The sequence below is a fragment of the Halyomorpha halys genome, unplaced genomic scaffold (genome assembly GCF_000696795.3).
Source record: "Halyomorpha halys isolate HHAL.00 unplaced genomic scaffold, Hhal_1.1 Scaffold474.1, whole genome shotgun sequence".
Taxonomy (NCBI): Eukaryota; Metazoa; Arthropoda; class Insecta; order Hemiptera; family Pentatomidae; genus Halyomorpha; species Halyomorpha halys.
This window is the reverse complement of record NW_027108830.1, coordinates 1,023,931-1,050,164: the sequence shown is the minus strand read 5'-3', so window position 1 is coordinate 1,050,164 and position 26,234 is coordinate 1,023,931. Positions and strand designations below refer to the sequence as shown.

At 31.6% G+C, this 26,234-nt stretch overlaps 1 protein-coding gene across 1 annotated transcript; it reads left to right on the top strand.

The window, feature by feature from the left end:
* Positions 1 to 1,137: 1,137 nt before the first annotated feature.
* LOC106683267 (facilitated trehalose transporter Tret1) lies at positions 1,138 to 20,177 on the top strand. The gene is made up of 5 exons (XM_014424633.2): positions 1,138 to 1,259; positions 7,460 to 7,554; positions 9,463 to 9,653; positions 10,852 to 11,023; positions 19,107 to 20,177. The coding sequence occupies exons 1-5, from the start codon at positions 1,243 to 1,245 to the stop codon at positions 20,093 to 20,095; spliced, it is 1,464 nt and encodes a 487-aa protein (XP_014280119.1). The 5' UTR covers positions 1,138 to 1,242; the 3' UTR covers positions 20,096 to 20,177.
* The last annotated feature ends 6,057 nt before the right edge of the window (positions 20,178 to 26,234 follow it).

The following is a 26,234-nucleotide window of genomic DNA, read 5'->3' as shown; positions in this document are numbered from 1 at the left end:
ACGGCGGTTGGGGATCCTGAATTACCCCACTCTGAGGAAGTTCTTCCCCACTGCTATGTTCCAGATTGAAGATAATGTCCCACAAGCCCATTAGTAATGTCAGCACTAGGTCTCACAGATCCTAACAGAACACGGAACTGAAGGAACCAATCGGACGGATGCAGTTGGACAAGAAGTAGCCCCTTCTGTAAAGCGCTCATACGACCGGTGGGGTGCTCCACAGCTATGCTTTTGAAAAATGCATGCTTCCATAAAATTGAATCAAATCCCTACTCCTAAACCATGTATAATTAGATATTGTATATAAATTGTTAATTATTGGCAGCGGTGGCACTCACAAGCCAAGCGATTTTTTCATTTTATTAACAATTACATATTTTAACCTATTTTATAAGGGAAATTTAAAGTTCCTTAAATAATTTGATTTAAACATAAGGCCAAGGAAGTACATATATATTCTTTACTAACAGAACCCCTAAGAAAGGGTCTTGGGTGCATAGTTTTAGCTTGTCCTTCAAATATTGTGATTAAAAACCTGAGATTTGGGCAAATAACTCATTGTGCGACCAGCCGAGTACCTTTTTTTATACCATTATAATAATAAAGTGAACTGCTACGGCCCAAGGAGAGTCATGGGTTCAGTATTTCTTAAGGGAAAACTGTTTTTGGAACTATGGATGTACAAGAAGGTGATTTTTCAAGATCACACTAAGTAGCCAAATGCTATGATATGATTTCTTCAGTATCACTCTGAACCCCCAGGTTTTCCCCTTTATTAAGGATAGCCACTTTAGATCAACTGTTGATCGATTCATGGAGGATCGAACCAAAGGCCATGTACAAGTTAATAAATTTTTTAAGTATTGTTCCTTTATAGCTTTCCTTTAATAATTATCCAAACAAACACAAAGCTTGAGAAGCTATAGGGATTTCATTCATTTGCAAAGCCTAGTATTTTCTCCTTAAAACACTATGGCATACTTTTTATGAATTTGCGCTAACGATAACGATTATTTACGGTACAACGGTTAGATATATTTAGAGATAGCCGACACTTGTGCGATAAGGCGAAGTAAACATTCATAATGATGTTTAATTAGATCTCGGCAGAGGCGATAATTCTTATAAATGAAAAAGTTGTCTTGTCTCGTCCTTAGTTAGTGGAGACTTGGCAACCAACACTCAGCTGCCTGGCAAATGTTTTAGGTCCTTTAAATCCTGCAGATATCGACAGTAATCATCATGACCATTAAAATGGGGTGAGTCAGTTCAGATTTATCATAATTGAGTTTCTTGTTGAGATTCCTTTCTATTGGCGCCAAATCGCGAAGAACGATTTGGAAATGTTGGCTTCACGTTATTTACTGTCCAGACTTATGTTAGGTTGTGAGAAACTATATCTGAACCGTATAACGTGTACGATATAGATGAATCTTTCAGAACATCAACTGTGTTGTATGTTTTCTTTTCAGTCCACTTATTTTAATCTTACACTGTAGTTAACAACTTCGAAAAATTATTGTAACTCTTTTTGTTATCGTTGTCCTGGTCCAATTCTTCATATAAGAAACCTCTCGTCAACGTCTAGACTTCAAAGACTAATGTGAACTGAATAAACAAGAAATGTAGAGTTCAGAATACAAAATTTAGCAGAATGAACTTCAAAAATTTCAAATGAAGTTGACATTCTTTATACTTCACACAAGAAATAAACAGGAAAATTTGGAATCGAATAAAGTGAAAGAATCTCCTTTGAATGTATCTGACTTTCGAGTGACGCACACGAAAGAACCATGATTCACTTGGAGTTAGTCAATTCCTTATTCAGGATAGTAAAAGAATTGCGAGTAGGAAAAATTTGTTTTATTAAGGATTTCTACTTGTTATTCATTAGTTATGCCAGTTTAAAAAAATAAATATTTAGTTCAATTATTATATTACAATATAAAGCAGAAAAAACGATAGTAATTGTAACTAAGTATTCTGTGAACATAGTTAAAAGAAAGAAAATATCGTAGAATAAGAATATATCGTATAAGAATATATCGTAGGTGATAAAAGAACATAATGAACATAGAACTTAAACCACTGGACATTTGACGAAGAACCTCAAAGAAAATTTAATCTGGTTGTCGGATATCCGTAGTGTTATATATGTGTTTTTATTTAAGAAAATGCTATTTCTTTTAATAATTGTAATATTTTATTTATTTTTATCCTCCTATACCACCTTCAGGTCAAAAATTAAAATACAAGAGTGCTTTTTCTTGACATAAACAGAAATACTTGAACGGAAATACTGTATTCCACTCTTTCAGCATCAACTAACAGATCCTTAAACTGACCAAACTTCACTGCTCTTGTTATATTTAATTTCGTTATATGTTTAAATGTTTGTGACACAGCAAATAATACTGGGGCAGATTAGGTGCTGAATAGAGGGACGCAGTATTCCTGAAACATTTCACAAAAAAAAATTAATTTTTGTTTCTATTTTTTTTTTGTTTGACCTGAAAGCGGTATAGGAGGATGAAACAGTTTTTATAATAGTGTAGATCAGAAAGTGAAATAATTTTTTTTTGTCTTTAAAACAAAATATTTAGCCAGAAAAAAACATAAAAGTTTGGGAACTTACATTGTCCTTTTTTTTTTTTTCCAAAGCACCTATTTGAAATAAAATATTGTTTTTAACAGAGTATGTGTAGTGGAATTTTGTTTTTATCTGAAACGTTGTTACATTTTAAAACATGAATATAGTGAATAAGTATTGATTTTATTTGAGTTTTGAGTTAATGTGTTTGATATTTAATGGTATTGGGGCATCCTTTTTATTAAAAAAAAAAAAAAAAAAAAAAGAAGTCCAAGAATCCCAAGTACAAAACTTTCCACGAGAAGGACTGAATCGTTGGAAATCGGTTCAGTTAAATGCATCAAACTTCCTATTTCTACCGCTCGATAAAGAATTTTGGGTACATTTAGGTAAAGAGTGCGGAGGAGATTTTTACAAGCACTCAGGACAGAATTTATTCAAGTGCAGTTCAGAAAAAGTTTGTTTACATATATTTATGTTATTCTTATTTTTTACATGTTTATTCGCATTTTATTTAATTTCATCTATTTTTCCTTACAAGTTGTAATAACGTATTCCTATATTTCCCAAAATATTTTCTAAATATTGATCATAAAGGATCTGGTGACAAATCTTGATAGATAATTATTTAATAAAAATAAATAAATAACATTGCTGACCAAAATACACCTGTTGGAAGAAGCAGAGCGTAGAGAAACTTCTCTTCAATATTTAAGTCCATCCTAAATGGCATGTTTCTTCTGAAACCAAGCCAATCCCTAATCATTTAACTACTCTTCGCGACCATAAAATCTTTTAGTCATTTTAAGGAAAATTAAAATATTCTGAAAGATTTCTGGGTAGCCTTATCCTTCCACTACTGTAGGTTGTTGGTTTCCATTCAGAAAGCACTCTTTCATTTCTTAGAGTTATATTTTTATAAACTCAATCATTCTTATAAAAATATGTACGTAATTTATAAATCTAGAAAAAAAAATAAATGGATCAAAAATTTTATCAGCATAGGAATAGAACGTTGATCCATCCGTGCATGTAGTAAGATAAGTCAAAAATATTGAAATGTTGGTCTACTGGGATTCTCGGATGAAAATGATTCAGCCGATTTCAATCGAAATTATTATCAATTATTCATTTTAAGGAAAACTAAAATTTTCTGAAAGATTTCTGGGCAGCCTTATCCTTCCACAACCTCCACCAAACTGTAGGTTGTTGGTTTCCATTCAGAAAGCATTATTTCATTTCTTAAATCAAAATTTTAATTTCTTAAAGCATTGGCATAAACTCCATTATTCCTATCAAAATTCGTACGTAATTTATAAATCTTGAAAAAAAATAAAAAATAAATGTATCAAAAGCTTTATAGGCATAGGAATAGACCGTTGACCCACCCATGCATGTAGTAAGATAAGTCAAAAATATTGAAATGGTGGTCTACTGGGATTCTCGGATGAAAATGATTCGGTCGATTTCGACAATAAGTCTTTTAATCTATAATTTTAAGCTGAATGTCGTGAAACAAAAATAATCATACAGTCATACAAAGTTATAACGCGCTATTATGAGTTTAAACATATTAGAAACTTATAGGAAATTTAGTTAGAAACCGTTTTGACTGAATTGACTAACAATCGGGTTATAATTGCGACACCAAGTTACATTCAGCATTTTCGCCTTCAAAACACATATTAGGTAAACAAGTAGTTATTGTATGTCGTAATAAGAATTGCAAGGATGAAATAACCAAGAAACCTTGGCACTTGCCACGACACTTTAGTTTTCTCTACTGAGCATCAATTATGCAATTTCGATTCCCTCTCCGACCATATAATTATATTCATCATAAAACGTTATTAAAAAATATTTATATAATTGTGTAGTAAAATTATGATGACTTGTCTGTAAAAATATTTAATTTGAAGATATTTAATTTAATTGTTTCTGCGTATTCCACTAGTACTTTCAAATAACCAGGGTTTTTTAAAAAGCTGTTTTTTTCCCCATCCAGAGTTCAATCTTTTCTATTACCTATTACTAATGACATATATTAGACTTAAATCAAATAAAATGGATTTTTTTTAATTTTCGAAACCTCTCTTTGTTGTTCATTTAAATACAAAATACAGTAATATATAATACATAGGTGTATATATATATATATATATATATATATATATACAAAATACCAATTATATCTTTGTTTGCCGTATAGGCAAATAAAAAGGAGAGCGCCATTTTTATGTAACATAATTTGTAATTTGATAACAAAAATAACGAGCTGGACTTTTTTTACTTGCATATATTCATTCTTATATCAAAATATAATCCCAACTTTATTATTAATTTATGTTATATATTTTTAGCTTAAATATTAAAATTATAAAAATACAATTGAAGAAACGTCACGATATTGTTAATAACGGTCCATATTAATTTCAAAAAACATAATTACGCCCGAACGATTTTATATACTCCTTATACAATTTTCATTCATAGGTAGTCCTAAAAGATTTAAAGCCATTGATCTAAATTAAAATATATTATTATTCATGATCATTTTCAAAGTAATCGTATGACTAAATAATCATTTTACTCTCTCAATAATTTAATAATAATAAATTTATTTCTAAAATACTAACACTAATTGATATATCACGTATTTTTTGTATGTTTATAGGCATGCGTTCGCAATTAAAATCGGCATTTAGATTATTGATTCTTTAAATGCTGAGAATGATTTCTAAAACTGTTACGAAGTCAAATCATGACATTTTTGAGTTTTATAGATTTGTAATTTCATGCTTACACAGGAAAATGGAGTTTTCGCCACAGTACGCTCACGGCTATCGAAACATGTGGTCCTTAAATTTTTCTCTCTCTTTAAAATCATTAGATCGAAATCCCTTTAAAAGATTTTGCCGTTAAATTTTCTCTTTATGGGTTATTATTTCTAAGCTTCATATATTAATGTAATAAGAAAATTCGCAATAACAACATTCGTTTCGTCACTTTAAAAATATATTTTTGGAGTACAAAGCTCCTTAAAATTATTCGGTATTCTCTAGGCCCTACGGCAAACAATGAAGTAGCCCGATTATCTTCTACAAAATTAACCTATAGAATTGAGGCATCGTTTCAAAGCTATTTGATATTATTTTATTCATATCGTTTAAAAACACTATTTAACGTTACAGATCTATTAAAAAGAATACGTTAAAATGATATATATATTTTTTAAACTGATTATTATATAAATATCCATACAGACTGTTGACTGTATACTGTCCCCTTACTTTACAGAAATTATAAAATTATAAAGCAGTTCCTGGGCGAGGTGAAGTAAGAACATACTTCACAACTGAAGCAGCTATGAGATAAACTGAAGCCTGGATAGACACTTCACATACATCATGAACAACTAAAAGTACTTAGCGAGTGTTCCGCCTTCCATTGCTTCGATTAACCACTCATTTCTTAAAATAAATTCATGTGGTCTCTCTTTAGTTACGAGTCTTTTTATGGAGTTAAACTTCACACGATATATATGAAAGGGAAAATTCTATTTATCTCTTTTTCCAGGAAGAAAACCTAAAAAAAAAAATTCTATGACCATTCTTCTATAACTCATCAACTGTAACAAAATGACTGTATCATTAAACTGAGTAACGTATGGTTCAAAGCGGTCATTGAGAGTCATGTCATTTCTTTTTTCACTGTCAAATATCAGAAAAATCCTTCTGCTCTATTTTTAACTTTTTTTTCTGAAATGAAAAGAAAAAATCGTAAGCCAGGATTAATACATATATAAATATTAGAATAAATACATATATTTGTATATTAATAATAAATTATATAAAATTATTAATTATTAATAATTATATAATGCTTATAATTTCATAATTAATTTATATATTAATAAATAATACAAGAATAAATCGATTGGTTGACAGTATTTCCTTATTACACTGAAGATTTTGGGGGTTTCATAAAAAGACAGTGGTTCACAATACTCAATCCAAATTGAGGTTACACAATTGTTATTAAACTCTCTAGGACCATCGATGGTACAAGGTCGAGTATTACTTTTTGATGGCTGAGGACACCCAAACTCATTATTCTGTATTGAAATTTTTCCATTTTTATATGCGTGATTCCATCTGATTAGGTACTTTTATTTCATCATTTTATCATTATGACTTAAGATGGCATAAGAAAAAAAAATTTCATCATTTCACTCCTATTGTGGTGGTGACTATATTCGGTGTGTTTGGTCTTGCAAGTGGTCACGGGGACCAATGTCCATTGCTTTGGTAAGGACGTTGGTGTTTCGTGCTATAAACACATCTCGTGTCTCTCCTCTTTGCCAGAACCTGAAGGGCAAGGACACAAGTTGCTTTTAGTTGACAAGTTTATTTTTAAAAAATACGATTCTCCTTCAAATAGTAGAACACAGCTATTTCCCTGAATCGAAAAGGTCTCCAAAAAATAAACGAAAAAAAGACTTTAGTATTAAGTAACCCATCTTGAAGTATCAAAGAATACGTCATAATTCTTAAAGAGACATTAACTCTAAAATTGAATGCAGTACATTGGGGAAGAAGCTGAAAAAATATTGGCGTTGAAGTATACCTCGTCAATGTCAAATACAGGCTAGAAAATCTGAATTTAAAAAACAATAGTTATGCCAAGAATAAATCGAATTTGCACATAACATGTACCAAATTCTATTTTTTCGTTCTACTTCATAGTAATTCATGAATATTATGCCATAAAATGTGATAACTTTGAAGCATTTATAAAGCCTTGGATCTAAAATTATCTATATAAATAAGAAAAAATTTGGTTTTTATAATGAATCTCGGTTTTTTTCAGCGAAACGGAAGCCGATGAAAGCCATGTATCCATGATCTCAGGTGAACCGGAGCGGGAGTCATCGAGGACACCTCAGTACCTGGTTGCAATGGCGGGTCAGTTTCAACCTATCCTTAGATTGTAAAAGAATTAATTATATAATTAAAATGCAATGGTTAGTAGTTATAATTAATTTAATCCGTATTATGTATCCTACAATCAAACAAAATTAATAGTATAGGAAGTGGCTTAGCGTGGATGTCAGCCACCCTGGGCGGAGGAAAAATTTGCCACCCCTTTCTCTAGGTATATAAATGTAAAAGACTAAAGTGAACAGTAATTCTATAGAAAGTTAATTAATTCTTTTGGAAAGAACAATAATAATTGTACAGGCAACAAACAAAAAGTTATGAAATGAAATATTTACAAATTATTTTTATAATTTATTGTGATATTTTGCAGCTCCACTCCTTTCTCACTACGCTATGCCACTGAGATAAGGCCTAAGTATTTTGGATTTTACCAGGTAAATATTTGGCTCCAAAAGTAGAGGCAACTGGACCATTTTGAAGACTCGATAACCCCCAACTCTAATATCTGTTTATGGTAAAAACAACTAAATGATCGGAAAGTAAAACGGACTCCATACTGGTTCCTAGACAATTAGCAGCTTATATAAAGCTAGTAAAGGCAGTGAATGAAGTAAAATGGTGCAACAAAGCGACAATAGCTATACAAAAGGTAAGATGGCTAGAGCGTTAAAATGGTTTATAGCCAAGGGAGTTGATGGGTCACCTTAGCAATCACAAGCTGCGGCGCCTATTGGAATTCGGCCAGGGGGATTTGACTTTTATATCGTGGTGGCAACAAAATTGAAAACTTAACCCCCACTGTTTCCGCATCAACAAGTTCACAAAGGCTGCAAGCTGTGGAAGACAACTAGCAACCTAGAAAAACGTGTGAACTCTACGCCACCATTAGGAAAGTAAAAGTTTGTATTTAAAGCGAGATACACGAAAAGCCTACAAGTGATGGAATCCCAAGAATATATTCTAAGCATTTGGATGGAAAATTTTTATGATCTTCTCAATCATGATCTTCTCAATCAAGACAAAGCAATGAATGGAGAAGCTGATAACCTCGACAATCAAGAGTTCCAAAAAAAAAAAAGTATACTCTAATTGTTCAACATTGTGCAAGGCCCCTTGGTCAGGCAGTTGACTTGGGGCTAATAAAACCTACTCCATACTAAATACCTTATCAAGTTAAAAGCATTGTCACCATTCACTATTATTTACTTTACAAGTATATAGTATAAAATATATATCCGTCATAAATAGTCAACATACTAGCGCTTATGACGATAATAATCCAAGTACTAATTAGTAAGTAGTAAGATTCGTACGGAAGGTCATGAAATTCATCAGACAATATCAAGTTTTTATAAGTTTTTGCAAATTGAAGGTAAATGAGTAAACACTATATGCCTCCAAATAAAAAATAAAATAGTTTATAACTTCTTTTCGATTAATTTTTGAATGAAATGAAAGGCTGTGTGGTTAAAAAGACAAATTTGACAAAAAATGTGACGAAAATCAATTTAACCTCATTTTTCAATTTAAGGGTATATTTCGAAAACTATAACCGATGAAAAAAAGAAATATAACTTTAAAACTTTTTTACAGGAAATATTTTTACCCTTGATTTTGATAAAACCTTTCTTTCTGCATAACGTTCAGTTTTTTGTGATATAAGTTGAAATCAATGAAAAAAGGAACTTTTCGGCCCCCTCCCATCATAGTACAGAAGCAGTAAGGACGAATACTTATGCAGTGTGTCTATTATGCAACCTTGACATTCTGCTAAGACATTGGTCAATCTGATTAACAACAAATACAACCATTTATCATTATGAATATTGTTTTTCAGAAAATATAGTTCTGCTAGTTTTGTCATCTCTGCTAAATTAATATTAGTATAAGGATAGTTTTGGTTGGTGTCTTAATGGGGACAGTATGTTTCAGTGAGCATAATCCTCGTGGCGGCAGGGACCAATATCGGCTGGAGTTCTCCAGCGCTGATGGAGATGAGGTCGCCCAACGCTACGCTCCCGCTGACGGTCGAAGAAGGTTCCTGGGTAGGGGCCCTACTTGCCATCGGGGCCTGCATTGGAGGTGTCCCCGCTGGCTCTATGGTCGAACACATCGGAAGGAAGGTAACACTATTGGCTCTACCGATGTATAGTGTCATTTAAAAACTATAATACAAAATATACACCATGATTCATTTATAATCATAATGTAAAGTATCATAATATTTTTATAGATATATGATGACTGGAGAGGTAAAACGAGATTTATCAGTTTTCCCCAAATATTTAGAAAAACAAAGTTTACTTGGAATTGGCAACTTCGATTTTGAACCGTTTAAGCTCATTTATCGGTTGTTTAAATTTTAATTTGGTGTCCGCCATTCGTTATTGTTGAAACAAAAACCGGGTCAGGTGTCTTGTTTTTCTCCTACTGTTTTTATTTAATGAGGATTCATGGCTTCATGGACATATTTTTCTAGTTTTGAAAATTTCGAAATGAAATTCGGAAGTTCTTAGTTCCAGGCCAGTCAGCCTTGACCTGGAATTCCAGATAGAAGTGTTGGAAACATTGAAATAGTTTTCATTTTCAGTTTCCCAGATTTCAAGTAATAGGTCGGGCCATTAGGTGGGTAAAGCCCTTAAATGCTTGGACTTTTTATATTTTCTAGCCTATAACGTTCAAACGATTCACCCTACTGAAACGTTCACTCTATAATTAATTAAAGGACATTAAATTATGCGTCAAATGAGTGTCTGGCATTACAAATTTGTTCAAGGAATAGGGTTAGATTGGATTGTTGTTGTTGGCAAAAACAACAATTTTTACCATCATTGCCAAGAAATTCAATATAGTGACTTTGAAAGGTCATTACAATATAAAAGGTTGTTAGAAACTAAAAATCATTCGAATAAAATATTAGATAAATTTTTCTGTTATTAACGAATTTCAAGATCTATGCTAAGTGCTCCTAAGAAGTACCATCAATCTTTGATGAAGTTTTATGGGAAACATAGCATACCTCCATAAAACTCCTCTGAGAAATGATATATAAGGATTTAATTATAATTTAATGGAGGTTTAATTTTAATTTGTTAAGTTGATCTTATATACATTTTAGATATTTTCCTATCAATAACAACATTATTTTTGTATCCATCATGAATTACCAATGTTCGTTTTTCTAATTTATTTATAGTTTCTCTTTTGTATACTAAATGTGTATTCTACGACTGTATATTTCTGTACAGTTATATTAAAGCTATTTTATATATAACAAAAATAAAATTTACAGAGGTTACTATAAAAGTAATATTTTTCCAGTGGACCATCATGAGCTTATCAGTTCCCCAAACGGTGGCCTGGATCCTAATGCACTGCGCTACCACGGTGAACATGGTCTACATCGCAAGGTTTCTAGCTGGCATTGCCTTGGGTGCAGTGTGTGCCGCAGTCCCTGTGTACCTGGTCGAGATCGCAGAAGACAGTATTAGAGGTATCCATCCTTCATATAAAGACCAAAGAATTATATAAATTATAGGTGACGGGCATCAGGGTGCATTCAAGTTCCTGCCTAAGTGATAGGGATGTAAGAGCGGTTGTAGTTCTGTCATTAATAAATGGTAATGCGGGTTGAGGGAGGAAATAGGTCCCGAGTGGGATTATCTGGTCCTTTTTGCCATCAAAAATATAGCCAAATCTATATTTCCTACGTTATAACCTTCTGGTTTTTCTAATGTTCAAAAAGGAAAGTCTTTCAATGGAGGCCTGGTGCACTAAGATCCTATCAGAACCCAGATGGTTGTCCATTCCGGTCACAATCTGCTATGTAGTGAAGAACAAAAAGCAGGAGCCAGACTTTATAATCATATTACAGGCATTGGAAATAAGTTTTACAGCATTAGGATAAATTACAAAATTTTAAAAATCATAATAATATCACTAAGAAAATCAATTAAAAAAAAAATTGATAATCATAATTTTAAATAATAAATAGAAGCTGATAAAAAAAATTATCTTATCATAATGTAACTAAATTCTAATAAAATAAATGGAAGAAGAAAAAACAAAAATGAGATTAATAGATTAAATAAAGAAAATATGCGCTATAGATATCATAGATAGCAAGATTCATTAATTAATTATACTCCAGATATCATTATTACAAACAAGTCTTTTTAGTCTGCTATGGACATCGAGTACTCACTGGAATTATTCATCATATTTATTCATTGTTAAAAGTCAATTCCTATTTGGGTCTAATAGCCACTTGCAAATAGAAGGAAAATTATAAAAAAATATTCTCTGGTCTTTTCCATCCCCAATCTAGTTACACTGGTGACGTTTAATGCAAGAAGCCGTTATGAGATTCATTACAAAAAAAAACATATGTATTTACCATTTGTTGAGTACTTCTTCATTTTTAACTTTATTTATTAACTTTATCTATGTAAAATTATATATTTCACGAAAAAAAAAACCGTTATTAAGAAAATAAAATAAAATTACAATAATCTAATTAGCGAAATTAGGAAGATTTCATGTTGGTTTGTGTATGCAGATCATTCCACCCAATGTTATTTAACAATAAGTCATAAATACAGTGAAATTTATAAATCTCTTTCCAAATTTATATACAAAAGAGGTCAGTTGAGATGTGCTTCCTTTTTCTACCCATGAGTATACCCATGGCAATATCAATTATACACTGTATGTGCAGAGTCGACGGCGCCATATGGAGTGTGTAGCTCTTTGGTAAGATACAGTATTACTAACTCCAAGGACTCGGATTCAAATCTGGCTGTATAATTTCTTATAATTGCCTTGATTAATTTATGGATGCCTTGAAAGTCATGCGTCTACGATAATTCACATATGTTAAATAATATGAGCTTTACAGGACTTGAATTAATAATCTTACGTTATCTTCATGATTGGCCACTAAAAATTACTTTAACATTTTTTGGTAGAAGGATATATTTGTTCTTTTTTTTCTGTCAAAAAAATGACAATAATCTATAAGTGGACATTAATTAGAAATGTGATAAAGGCTTTTGAAAATATTTAAAAATACATAAAAAGCTAATTTAAAAAATATTCTTTAGATAATTAAATGTCACAGCTTGCGTAAAACTCCAATCTATTTGTTGTTGTCATTCGAAATCGTTTTTATCTTATATCTCATAATTGAAAAATATATATGTTATTAATTTATTATATTAAAAAATATAAAAATTTCATTAGGCTACAGTTTATTATTATTCCTATGGGTCGTTGTAATAATAACTGTATCAATTAATCTTTTTATGATAATGAAATATAAATTAAATATTTGCTCTTCAATTAATTTTTAATTCATATAATTAATTAGAACTTAAAAACCGTTCCTGCGCCAAATTTAAACACTTTTATTGAAATTCAGTCCCCATCCAAAAGATATTTATTTTATTAATTAATTAATTAATTATTTTGAGCCCAAGTTTTTCAAAACATTTTCGGAAAATCATGAGCAATTTGAGTCATCAGACTATCGTTAAGAAATATCGCAATATTGGATTATTCAAAAAGCAATAAACTATCTTATGGAAGTTTTTATTTTAACTCCGTTTCTGGTCATAGGTGGTAACCAACCTATTCTAAATATAGTAAAGAAACGAGATTTCATTTTATGGGACCGCTACAGAAATAAATGTCGACCTCTAGGGCGGATTTGAACCTGCACCGCTGCAGTCAAGAGGCAGTCGCTTGACACCTTCAGCTACAAGCGGCCCTATCTCATCTAACTATGCCCTTCAAGACAGGATGATGATGGACAGTGAAATTATTTTATAAAATATCCTGTTTTGACCTAATTTCTTTAATTACAGAAAAGAAAAATGCTTACCGCATCGTACAGATATTGAGCAATAAGAAAACATATAAACTATATTTTTAATACTTGCTTTATTAATAATCAATCGATGAATTATAGATTCTTTCTTAATCCAGTAATTATTCCTCAAGGACTTTTATTAAAAATCACAAAAGGAGTTTGGATAATTGAAGAATTAACTAAATAAAAATTCCGCTAATTAGTATTGTAATTTTATTTTTAAGGGCAACTTATTGGAAACTAAAATCTGACGATAAAATTTCATGGTTGGTTCTTTTCTAAATTTTCAGCTGATAAACCTACTATTAATTATTTTGTATACAAAATTAATTTTCATCATTTTCTGCGAAATTATTTTGCTTATAAAATAGAATTTCTGAAATCAATTTTTAAAAAAGTTTAATCTCATTTTTTTTTTTTTTTTTTTTTAAATAACGCATAAAATTCCCTTTATTTCTTATAATATTTGCTATTACCTGTTTATGTTGTTTTCCACTTTCACGCCACCTTAGCGGTTCCACATCTCAGTTATACTAGTGTCCAACCGTTTTTCCAAACTTTCAAGGTATTAAATCTATCTTCATCTTAGGAAAAATACCAGTGCGAAACCAACTTATCTATGTCCTCAACACCGTATGGACACACTATCTCCCTATCTTCACGTCTCACCATTGCTGGTCGTTCCAATATTTCTTCTTCAAAGCTTAAAACTTACAAAAAAGAATTTGAAGAACCGATAAAGCTTTACACATGATCAAAATTCCCTGCAGATTATGTCCTCTAGACGTAGCAAACTAAAAGTACTTCTTGAAAAGTGGTTACGTGTCTAAACATTATACCTTTGATTAATCATTTTCATAACAGTTATGTGTTGTTGTATTTTTTTTTTTAAAGGAAGGATTCCAATGTTTAAAATTATTTCTAACATAAGACGTCAGAGCAATAAAGTCTTATCTGGCTTAGACAACATCAATTGCTTGGTGAAATAAGTGGTTATTGTCACTATATTATGTCATCGGTCATAAGCCTACATCTTCTGCGCTCTAATAATGTTTATTACATAAAAAACGCTACAATTATAGTCTAATATAAATAAATACATAACTAAATAAGCCTCGTAGGCTATAACAAACAAATCTATAAAAAGTCTCTCATTATTAGTTTTGATTTATCCTCAAAAAGTTTTGGGCTTTAAAGAATTACATAACTGCTATACCATGCTGTCTTCATTGTTTGTGTTTTTTTAGGACTCGAATGCCCCCAAAACTTTTGAATAGAGTGAAACATTTAAAAATAAAAATTTGTACCTAGTTTATGAATCAGTGTTTCCTCACTATTTCTATCTTCTTCTTTATTTTTTTCTTTTAAAGTTTTTTTTTTATGTATTTTTATTGGGCACATAATTACCTATATTTCAAGGTTAAGATATAAGTAATATGTTTAAGGTTAAATTTATCTTGGAAGATTGTCCAGGTAGCGTATAGTCAATAAAGGTTAAAATACAGCAGAAAAAAACTATTTATTACTAACCGACGTTTCAGCCCACTAAGCAGTGCTTCTCATCTGGGAAGGAAGAAGAAAGTCTTCCCCATCTTCCTAGAATTAATGAATTCTATAGTTTTAGAATAAAACCTTCGAGATGAGAAACTCAAAGTTTAGTTGCTATAAACTGAACTTTGCTATTTACTAAAATTTATACTAGACCATTTTAACACTAATTCCCAAATTTCCTCCAATTTTGGGCTAAATTGGTAAAGCTATTTTCGGAATATAGGTGTGCCGAGGAAAATACGTTTACGAATTTTTTCCTAAAACGTGAAGAGGAGGTTTAAAATAGTTAAATCGATCAATATTTAAAAAACCCTGAAATTTAAAAACGTGAAATCCGCCTCTCCCATCCTCCTTACTTATCTCACCTTTCAGAGAGATACTTATAGTGAGTATGTTGGTCGATGTATGACATGTCACAATCCCAAAATAGCAGATATTGTAACACAAAAAATATTAGAAGACAATCCTTCCCTGCCAGATCAGCACTACTATAACCCCTAGGAAGCTATAGCCAGTGCCTATATAACTTTTGAAAAGTTTACTTGAAAAGGGAGAGGAGACATAACTATATAGTTAAATACAACAATGCTTAAAAAGGGCCTGAAAATAGAAAACGGTATGAATTCATTGTATAAAATTGACTCATTTAACATTAATTACTAATTTTCATTCCATTTTCTCTTTTTGATTCCAAGTAACAATAATTTTTTTTAACTAAAAAACTGCTAATTCTTGTATGACGTACAACAAAACTGCTAACAAAACGGATATCCCCCAATAAAATACTAATTAAGCTCTTACGCCATGTGCCAGTAATTGGTGTGAATGAAAAGATTAAAAAGACGTTTAACAAAATACTACCAAACTATTCAGAGGCAACTTCTGTATGTACTTTCTTAAATAATTATTTATTAATTTATTATGAGAAGATTCAAACTGTATCCATATAACACCAAAATGACAACGTTAAAATCACTGCAAAAGAATCCCCAGGCCATAAAACATTCTTACGTCTAATATTAAAATTTAAGTCTTTCCAAAATCAAAGCAAAGTTTGTGATTTTATGTTACATATGAAAATTAAATTATCTAATTATAGATGTACTTGTGGGGAGCGGAGTAAGTAAGCCTCTGTGCTACTGAATCCAAGGACCCGGGTCTGAATCCAGCTCTGGTAGATAATTATTTATTATATAACTGTAACCGTGACCCTGTGGGTTTTGGAGCCCACCCAGCATCATTAAGTGGGGACAAATCTGGTGGTTGAGCATGACCATGAACAAATCACCTCCTATAACCATTGTTCAAGAAATAGTTTCATTTAATTTTCTTGATATACATGTGACGGTTAAGACTTCTCACCAAAATCAGAATTAGTATCATATATATATATTATGATTTTAATTCATTTATTTTAATTCATATATTGCTGATGTTCTTGAATAGTGGCACATTTGACAAAAATAAAAAATAATATTTAGAATTGGACATCTTCGAAAGATGGTACACTAGACTGAGGTTACTTTCGTTACTGAAGTCGTCATACAGTTTTTTTTCATAACCCCTATTTCTGGATTTCATTTAAGGTTTTTAGCAATATATAGTCTAGTCCTGCACTGTTTCCTTCTTATGTAGTGGCCTACATTTTAAGGAGTTTTTGACTTGTATTATTTATTGTAGTGGGCGTTCTTCGAATTTTATAATGTGCTGGTGCACACATTAGTTTTGTATTTTAAACTAAACCTACAAAAAAAAAGTCATACAGACATTCCGAAAACCGTTAAACCTGTAAACCGTAAACTAAACCGTAAAACCGTTAAACAACAAATTAAATTCAGTCAACGGGACAATCCATACAAATACTCAAACACAAATTTTAAAAAATCAGTTATTTAGTCCGATATGCCACTATTTTAGAAAACAAACAAGTGACAAATTTTAGAAAACAGTGTTATTTATAAAAAAAAAAATTTCTATTGTTATAAAAATTCGTATTTTAAGATTTCTGGAGGTGGGAATTACTATTATAAATTTTTTCCTTGCCAGGAATTCAACAGTTTAACAAAACAAACGAAGCCTACAAGTGAATGCAATTGGGGACGGTCTCAGTTTCGTCCGTTGGAATAGGATATTTATATTTTTCTTTTTTACTTCTTCTATTATTCATAAAATTCTTTAATATTTTGTATTTATATATTATTTATCATTTCTGACAATGAGAACTGTTTATTTTCTTCAAATAAGGAAAATTAAAGTTACTTTAGGGGAAGATTTGTTAAAAATACGTTATTTAAGCCCTAGTCAGACTATTTCAATGGGAATAAGATTTAGCTAGGTCAACTGCAATACCCGCTTATTTTAAAGACCACTTATTCCTACATTGACATGGCAAGCTTGATCAAATTCATTAAAGTTTTTTTAGAAAATTGAAAAAATGAGAAAAGTAGATTCTATAAGTGTTCAGTTGATTATATCAAAAAAATTGCTTTCACATTCCAATCATCCACTTGCCTTAAACTCATTTTTGAGCTAAGCTGACCTCAGACACACGTCATTTTGCTAGACTCAATATTTTGGATTCAGGGGATATCAAAACTTTTATTTCCGGCCAAACCTCGAGTTCATAAATAAATACTTTCCCTTTCTATGTATTCTATACATAGCTAAATGAAAGTTAAGAAAAATCTAAGCAGATAAACAATAGTTATCATAAAACGGAGTTTTATGATATATGATTATGAAATAAATAATTTAAACAGGTTGCAAAATCGAGGCAGTAAGCAATACATCAAAAGTTATTAAATTTTTAATCTAAAACGTTAATCTTTGAATGCATGAATGGCACTTTAATCATATTAAAATTTTCATTTACAATACGATAGCTATCTACTTTTTCTTCTTTAAATAAAGATTTTGGTTGAAAAAATTAATGATATAGTGATTATCCCAAAATACGCAGTTCATTCAACGACATTATGACAGGAGTCGGATTAATCAGTGATGGATTTATGTTGTTGTAGATAAGAAGGCTCAGATTACGATTCCAACAATGACAGAACATGCCTTTATTGCAACTTTGATATACTGGGTTTATTCTTGAAGTGGCTAGTTCTATATACATGATATATAATTCATAAATGATAGAAAGTAACACAGTTATTTTTCCTAGGTATTGTTCGTTGAGCCATCAATAACGATTTAATGTACACAGATATAATGATGAAATTTTTCCTAATGTGACTGGGTTGCTAGCAATATTTGTCTTATTCTTAAGTCCATGGTATGTTAAATAAATATAAATATAGCACAGTTTTGTGTAGGTCCATAAAGTCCTCATGTCAAGTTCATACCGTCTTTTACTAAATGGAAACAAGTTTAAAGTCCTTTTTTTAAACAACATGGTATCATATTCAATCAAGCCCTTACCTAAAAATACCTCGCCGTCGTACGCTCATTCAAAGTATGGTTTAAAACACACCGGTGGATTCCCAAAAATGTTATTTTGTAAGAATGAACATAAGACAAATGTAAAGTTCTAGTTTGGATTCTCCTAGGCGGCTTAAGACAGTTTAGCTGCGTTCTGCTTTGTTATAACCATGTGGCAAATCACATCCCTCAATTTCTCTTATTTCGACGATCGTTGCCTGGTTAACAGTGGGATCTCTAGTGAACTGAATGGTGAATGGTTTTCTAGGTTCATTTTTAAAACGTCTAGATATAATCACATTACCATATAGAGCTGAAGATACTTTGCCCTGTCCACCGTAAAAGGTGGGCTACCTCAATTCCTTTATATATAACCACTCTCAACGACTAATATCTTCCCATGCTTTTAGTTCGAATCCGAAATTCCATTCCAAAATCCTTCTTGTCCGGTTCCTAATGCTTCAAAAATCATAATTTTTTTTTCCTGATTCAAGACTAACCGTTGTTTTATTTTAACTCCATCTTTATTTGTTATTAAAGAATCTAAATCCTAATGTGAACTACCTATGGTTAAACTATTTGGCCACTATTTATCTTCGCTACCTTTTTGAGACCAGCTCCAATCTGTCAAGGATAGATTCCGACTTGAATGAAATATAACTTTAAAACAATTTTGTTTTTTTAAATTAATTAGGATATATTTCAATTAATATTTAAATATTTTTCGCAGGAACTCTGGGATCAATGTTCCAATTGATGTTGGTGAATGGAGTAATGTATGCGTACATAATTGGAGCAATATTTCCTTACACGGAACTACCATTGTTTTGTGGAGTTCTGAACATCATCTTCGTAGTCCTCTTTTTCAAGGCTCCTGAAAGTCCCGTCTACCTGATGCAGAAGGGCCGCAGGGATGAAGCCGAAGATGCACTCATCTGCCTCAGAGGAAAAAAATACAACGTCCACAAAGAACTTGAGGCAATGGAGGAAGAGATCAATTCAAAGAAAGCAGAGAAGGTGCCCTTCTTCCAAGAGTTGTCGAAGAAGTCCAGCGTTCTTTCCTTACTTGTATGCCTCACATTAATGTTCTTCCAGCAGCTGAGTGGCATCAATGTCGTTATCTTCTTTATGGAAAGCATCTTCCACGACGCAGGCAGTACTCTAGACCCGGATATAGCAACGATCATCGCCGGTGTAGCCCAGACGCTGGCCACGCTTGGTTCAACGGTGCTCATCGATTACACCGGTCGCAGGGTTCTACTCCAGATATCTTCGGTGGTGATGGCTCTATGTTTAGCCATCCTGGGCTACTACTTCTACGAGAAAACAAAAGGTTCCGATGTCACGCAGTTCGGTTCTATTCCAGTCATTGCCGTGGTCGTCTTCATCATTATGTACGGCATAGGGTTCGGACCCATCCCGTGGTTGATGTCCAGTGAAATACTGCCTCCAGAAGTGAAGGGCCCCGGAGCGGGTATAGCTGCTTCTTTCAAATGGTTTTGTTCATTCGCGGTGACTAAAGCCTTTCAACCGATCAACGACGCTCTAGGACCAGCTACCTCATACTGGATCTTCGCTTCTATATGTGTCACTGCTTTCTTCTTTTCTACCTTCGTCATTATTGAGACAAAAGGAAAAAGCCTAATTGAAATTCAAGAGGAAATGTTTGGAAAGAAAGGTAAAAAAAAGAAAACGAAGAAATCGAACGCAGTTGTCTGAGCATAGTCTACTACCAGTTATTTATTATCCTTACACCTGTGATTTTATATTTAATGTATTTTTATAAACCTTTTTTTTATAATTGTGGTTTATATTATTCCTTCCAAATGAACTTTGGCTACCTATAATAAAAGTAAAAAAAATTTTTTATTGATAATTTAAAATTACTTATCTCAATATATATGTAATTACACTGCTATGTGAAAGCCGCACAAGTTTTAATCATGAACATCTCATTAGTAGACGGCAGGCTCTCTCAATACTATATAAACTTTAAATAATTGCGATTCCGAAACCTTGTGTATATTTCACTGCCAATAGTTAATAATAAAATTTGAAATCTTGAACCAATGGCACTTTCACGGATACACCAATACACAACTAAAAGAATACTACATGCATATATTAATCTTCATCAACTAATTATAAATATTATTAATTGTAACTCCAATATTTATCGATTACTCAAATCACAGTAATTAAATCAATTAAAGTACAGTTTTAATAATGAATATTTGTTACAAATGAATGTTGAACATCAAATCAAATTGGAAATTTGTCATAAAGAAAACATACTCTAGACTTCAATTAAAATGGTTCATTATGGGAAATTATTAATCATTTATCGAATTAATATATAACTGTATAAGAACTGTAACAGTTTTGGAAACTGTAACAAATTCAGTATTGACAAAAATTGTAAAATTATTTGTTAATTATCAATAACTTCACAATTTCGTCAATAAAAAAGCGAAAATTTGGGATTGGCACTGGTACATAAATAAATTATCTTTTATGCTCTGTGCATTGGTCATTAACATACTGATTAACATTCACTTGGTCAAATAAACTATATATTGGTGATGATGTATACCCTTCACAAGTATTTTTCTCTCTCCTTAGTCAAACTTTTAACTTGAACCCTGATATTTGAAAAAACAAATACTGGAGCTGTTGAATGATCTGATAACAAAGAAAGGACATTACTGCCAGATAAAGTTACTTGATAATATCTATACGGTTGTACATAGCATTAAGGCTGTCCTCATGTATTTGAGAGTGGTGTATCTTTATCTATCCTCTTTCCCTAAAACCAATGAATTAACAAACCTAAGTGCATAATTAGTTTACACTAAGTAGATTCCATGAAGATAGAATACCATTATATTTTAAGTTTTCTAAGACATAACCTACGGAAACTAAAATATCTAAAAAGATCAAAATCTCTTTCTTCATGGAATCTACTTAGTGTAAACAAATTATACTCTTAGGTTGTTAATTAATTGGTGTGGCGAAAGTGGCGAAAATGAGGAGAGACATCGGACATTAAATAGTTAAAAACTATTTATTCTTTATTGATTTTTGGGATGTTAAGGTCTTTGTGGATGAGTTTATTTGAAACGTAATAAGGAGTATCAAGAATTTTCCGTGGGATTTTGGATTGTAAGGATTGGATGCGGGAGGAATCTGATGGTTTGGTGGAGCCCCAGAGCTCAATTCCATATGTCCAAATTGGTCTGATTATCGTAGTGTATACTAAGTTTTTGTAGTGAATGGGAAGTTTAGAGCGTCTGTCAAGTAGGTGTTGTAGCAATCGGAATCTACGAGCAGTTTCTTGTCGTTTCAGTCTTGTGTGTGAATTCCAAGTAAGTCTCTTGTCAAGATGGAGTCCTAAGTATCGAATCTGTTCAACAGGCGTTAGCATATGGAATTAAAACTTATTAGATGCTTAGGGTGACGTAGTCCTACTCTCAAAACCTAAATAAAACCAAAAAGACCACGCCCATGGAGGCAATGTTTAATGTAATAGGAATGTCCGCCATTGTAATCTAAATTAAAACAGAAGGGAGTCAGTGATTGGCTCGTACTATTCCCATACTCCTTCACGCCCCTGATCCATCACAACCGCCTTATGGTCTCACTTTTCCTTTCAGTTTACCCTCACCATTATACTCCAGTTTTTATCTTTTAATAAGGTTATCTTTAGCTCAAGAGGTGGCTGACGAAATATTCACAAGTAAAGTAATGAAAAAAATAAACTCTTAACTATTGTTCATGCAGTATATTTAAACATTATAATTAAAATACTAAAAGGCTATTGAAGATTGTTACCTCTATTAAACATTTTCTTATACTGATGACGTTTTCCATGCGTACAAATATTATTTCCATTTTGTTTTACAGTTTATAAATTGCTTAAAGCATAATAATTAGCAGTACTTATGTAAAAAAAATACATTTTTATATAAGAACTTTTCATAATCTTATAAGAGGTTGTTAAATATTATGTCTCAAGGGTGCTTTTTTTTTTGTCGGAACACGCCATATCCCCTTCAATATTTCATCAAAACAAAAGATTGAGACATCATTATCAAGATCACCTTCACCAATAAACAATAAACAATTCAAACAATTTCTCTTTTAAAATCGACTCAAATTCTTATATCGTTACGCGAACTTCTCCCAACCAAACTTTACGTTAGAAAGGTTTGCTTTATTTGCATATTCAGACATGGCTCAATGATAACACAAATGCATTAACACAATTCGACTTTCCGGTAAATATGCAATTACTCTAAATGTCGGTCTACACAAATATACTTTGGACCCACAGAAGCTTTGTCCAGCTTGTGATGGAACGGCCCTGGAGGATTGTTTCCATTTTTTGACAAATTGCTCCGCGTATGATGAGAACCGAATCCGATCCATGCCGAAGCTATTATTATTAGTATTAGCCGAAATCATTTGTAAGAATTTCTGTCTGTACCCTCAAGATTGGACCTTAAATTGTTTTTTATATATGTAACATAAAACCTTTTGCTTAGAATTGGATACCTATCGTCCCAATAGGAGGTATAGTTTTTGTTTTTGTTTTCTTTTTTAATCATTATTAAATATGAAGTGATGTTTTTGTTTTACTGTTTTATTCCAACGAATGTGGATAGCCCAGCTTGGGTGTATTGTTTGTTATTAGTTTATATAAACGATCTTTAACTCATCATTTTTGTAAAATTATCACAATTAATCATGTATTTCACAGGCTAACTCTATTTGTACGGGAGTTGCCCTATAAACAAATAAATAAATTATTATTATTGTATATATGTATATATAGTTGACCGTAAAAATTGATATATAAGAAGATGGTCAGGGTTGCGGTCAAAAGTGAAACAAAAATAGTTGTAATAGTTGTAAACTATTTTTGTTTCACTTTTGACCGCAACCCTGACCATCTTCTTATATATAAAAATATTTCGATTTCAGACTTAATAATTTTATTTAAATAATACATTTATGGTAATAATAATAAACAAATATATTATGAACTGATTAATAAAGTATATTGTAAAAGTATTATCTTAAAAGTATGTCACGGTCGACGTGTTTTCAGAGTCTACGTCAAAGGGCGATAAATAATATTGATTAATAATAATACGTTTAATACAAAAGGAATGATGCTACCGTATGACACTACCAAATATTTGAACTAACTGACAGCTAAATCGAATTATATTGTAGGGTTCATGCGTCACGTCCGATGAGTGTGACACATAAGTTACACAGTGTCAGGCTGTCAGAATTCTAGGAATTTTTGCGAATTCCCAGAATGTATTAAACTATTGCTAGAAAGTTTTCTCTTCAAAGTTCACGATACATGGAATTCTACCCCAGACATTGCAAGCGATCGACGATCGACCAAAATTTAGAAAGGCTATCGACTTACTGGCCATCCCTGAGCTATATGCATTAATATGTCGAAATATTAAATGGAAGTCGAAAACGCTTATAAGAAAGATTCATTCAATATACAGACATAATATTAGAAAATAATATATAGAAATTGACAGTAAATATCGTATCATTAAAAAAAAAAAAAAAAAATTTCAAAAGAAAATCTCAACCATTTATAATTAAGAGTAACAGTACAAATAAGAACATAACATAAAACAAAGTGTAAAATATAAAATTCTACAGATGGAAACAGCTTTCTCAAAATATAGAAGTGAAAACAGAACCTTGAACTGGCTAAACTCTATTAAGAGTTTGTTATAATGAAACGAGTTGTTTGAAAACACGAATATAATACGAAATTGAAACATAAAAGTTTTCACAATACTCAATTAAACAAATGTGTTAGCATTCCTCTATGCGTCTCCACATAAAACTTTCCATTTAATTTGCCTAAAACATCACCGTAAAGGGGAAAAAAATTCGATACCACTAATTAAAACGTTTATCTTTATTAGCCAGTGATTATCGGCCATTTTCATTATAAATGATTTCTTACCCGGAGTAATGTATACAATAGAATTATACAACATTTTATATGAAGGTAAATTTTCGATTAATATTAAAAACTAAATGTTTCTACATCACAACAAACATCAACACAAAAGTGTACTTACTCCAAAATTTTTTTTGAAGAATCTAGCTAAAACATCTTCCTTTTCTTGGTCCTCTAGGCCATTATTGAGGGCAATGGTATCAAGGATATGGTAACTTTCAGACTCCGTAACACCACAGAGCAAATCATATCTGAAAACAGAATTTTATTAAAGTTAGTGAACTTTCAAAGTGAATATAATTATTTCAGATTAAAAGATACAAAGAAAGTTCTGTAATGGATATTTAATATTGTATAAATATAAATAAGCGAGTATTTGAGAGGGGAGAAGTGATATTATCCCTACAATCCCAAATGCCATGATGATGATCATGAAGTCATGATTAAAAAGGAGTTAAAGGTAGCATCTTTTTCTGCATTCTGGTAATGCATTTAAAGAGGAGGAGCTGAGGAAATTTGATTATTTGGGAAGGGGTAGTCTGTATTTTGTGTCTGTCTGTTGGTGGTTTGGCTCACCAGTTATGTTGATTCAAATAATTTATATACTTGTACTCAGTCGAGTATGAATCTGTGTTTGTCTGCCACCTTCATGGCCGTCCGGTCGGTGTCAGTGTTCTAAATAGTAGGTTCGTACGGTACTAAAGGCTGTCTTGGCTAGCTAGATATAGAAGAAAATACTTTTGAACAGGTAGATAGGTTTAAGTATTTAGGTTCTACGGTAACTAGAAAAAACGAAATTGATGAGGAAATAAAAGCTAGGTTGAAGGCAGGAAATGATTTTTACTTTTCGAAACTGCTTAGCTGGTGCCTTCTATCCAAAAACTTAAAAATTAGAATTTACAAAACTATGATGAACGCTGGATGAACAGTGCCTTAAGTTTTTTGAAGATAAATTATTACGAAAAGTATTCGCACCGAAAAAGGATGAATTAACGGGAGAACATAGAAGACTACACAATATTGAATTAAGGAAACTACATCCGGTAGATATAATTCAAGTGTAAGCATTAAGGCGTATAATATGAACGTGTAAGGTTATAGTGCTTAGTAACGAGCGGATCCCTAAAATATTAATAAACACTGAACCGGCGGGTGTACGTCCGAAGGGTAGACCGAAACGTAGATAGGAAGATTTGCGTTAAAACTGATTCAGTGGAATTGGGTTTGGAGTGCCAGTAATGGAAGGATGTATGTAGGAAGCGATATGTGGTATCGGCGTTGAAATTTCGGTTTATTTAGACTTCATTATTATTATTATTAATACTTTGGTTAGACATTAGGCAAAATTAATTTCAGCATCTTTCTTATATAAAGTGGATAATTGATATTTCATTTGGTGGTGTGAAAATTATAGTGGTTGAGAGGGGATATTGATTACATTACTATTGGTGTATAGGTTCTGTAAGCGTACATCTTTACCGATCACTTAACCACAAGACCCTTTTTTTACATTTATTGTAGCAGGAATTTTTTTAAATTTTTGCTTTAACTAACGTAGCTGTGAAAATAATAGAAAGGGAAAGCATGGTGATGGTTAATAATTGAGAATCCGAGTTCCCAACGCCAATAAGCGTAAGAATTCTTAAATCCAAGCCAATAGTCTCGCAAAATGGTATATGTGAAGAGATAAACCTAAAACCAAAAGTACTAAAGTTTTTTTTTTTTTTAATAATTTATTTATTGATATTTACAACTGTATATACATATATACAACAAGTAAATTTGCTGTAGGTGATATAGTAACATGATAAAAACATGTGGAGAATCTACCCACTGATAGAACTCCAATAACAT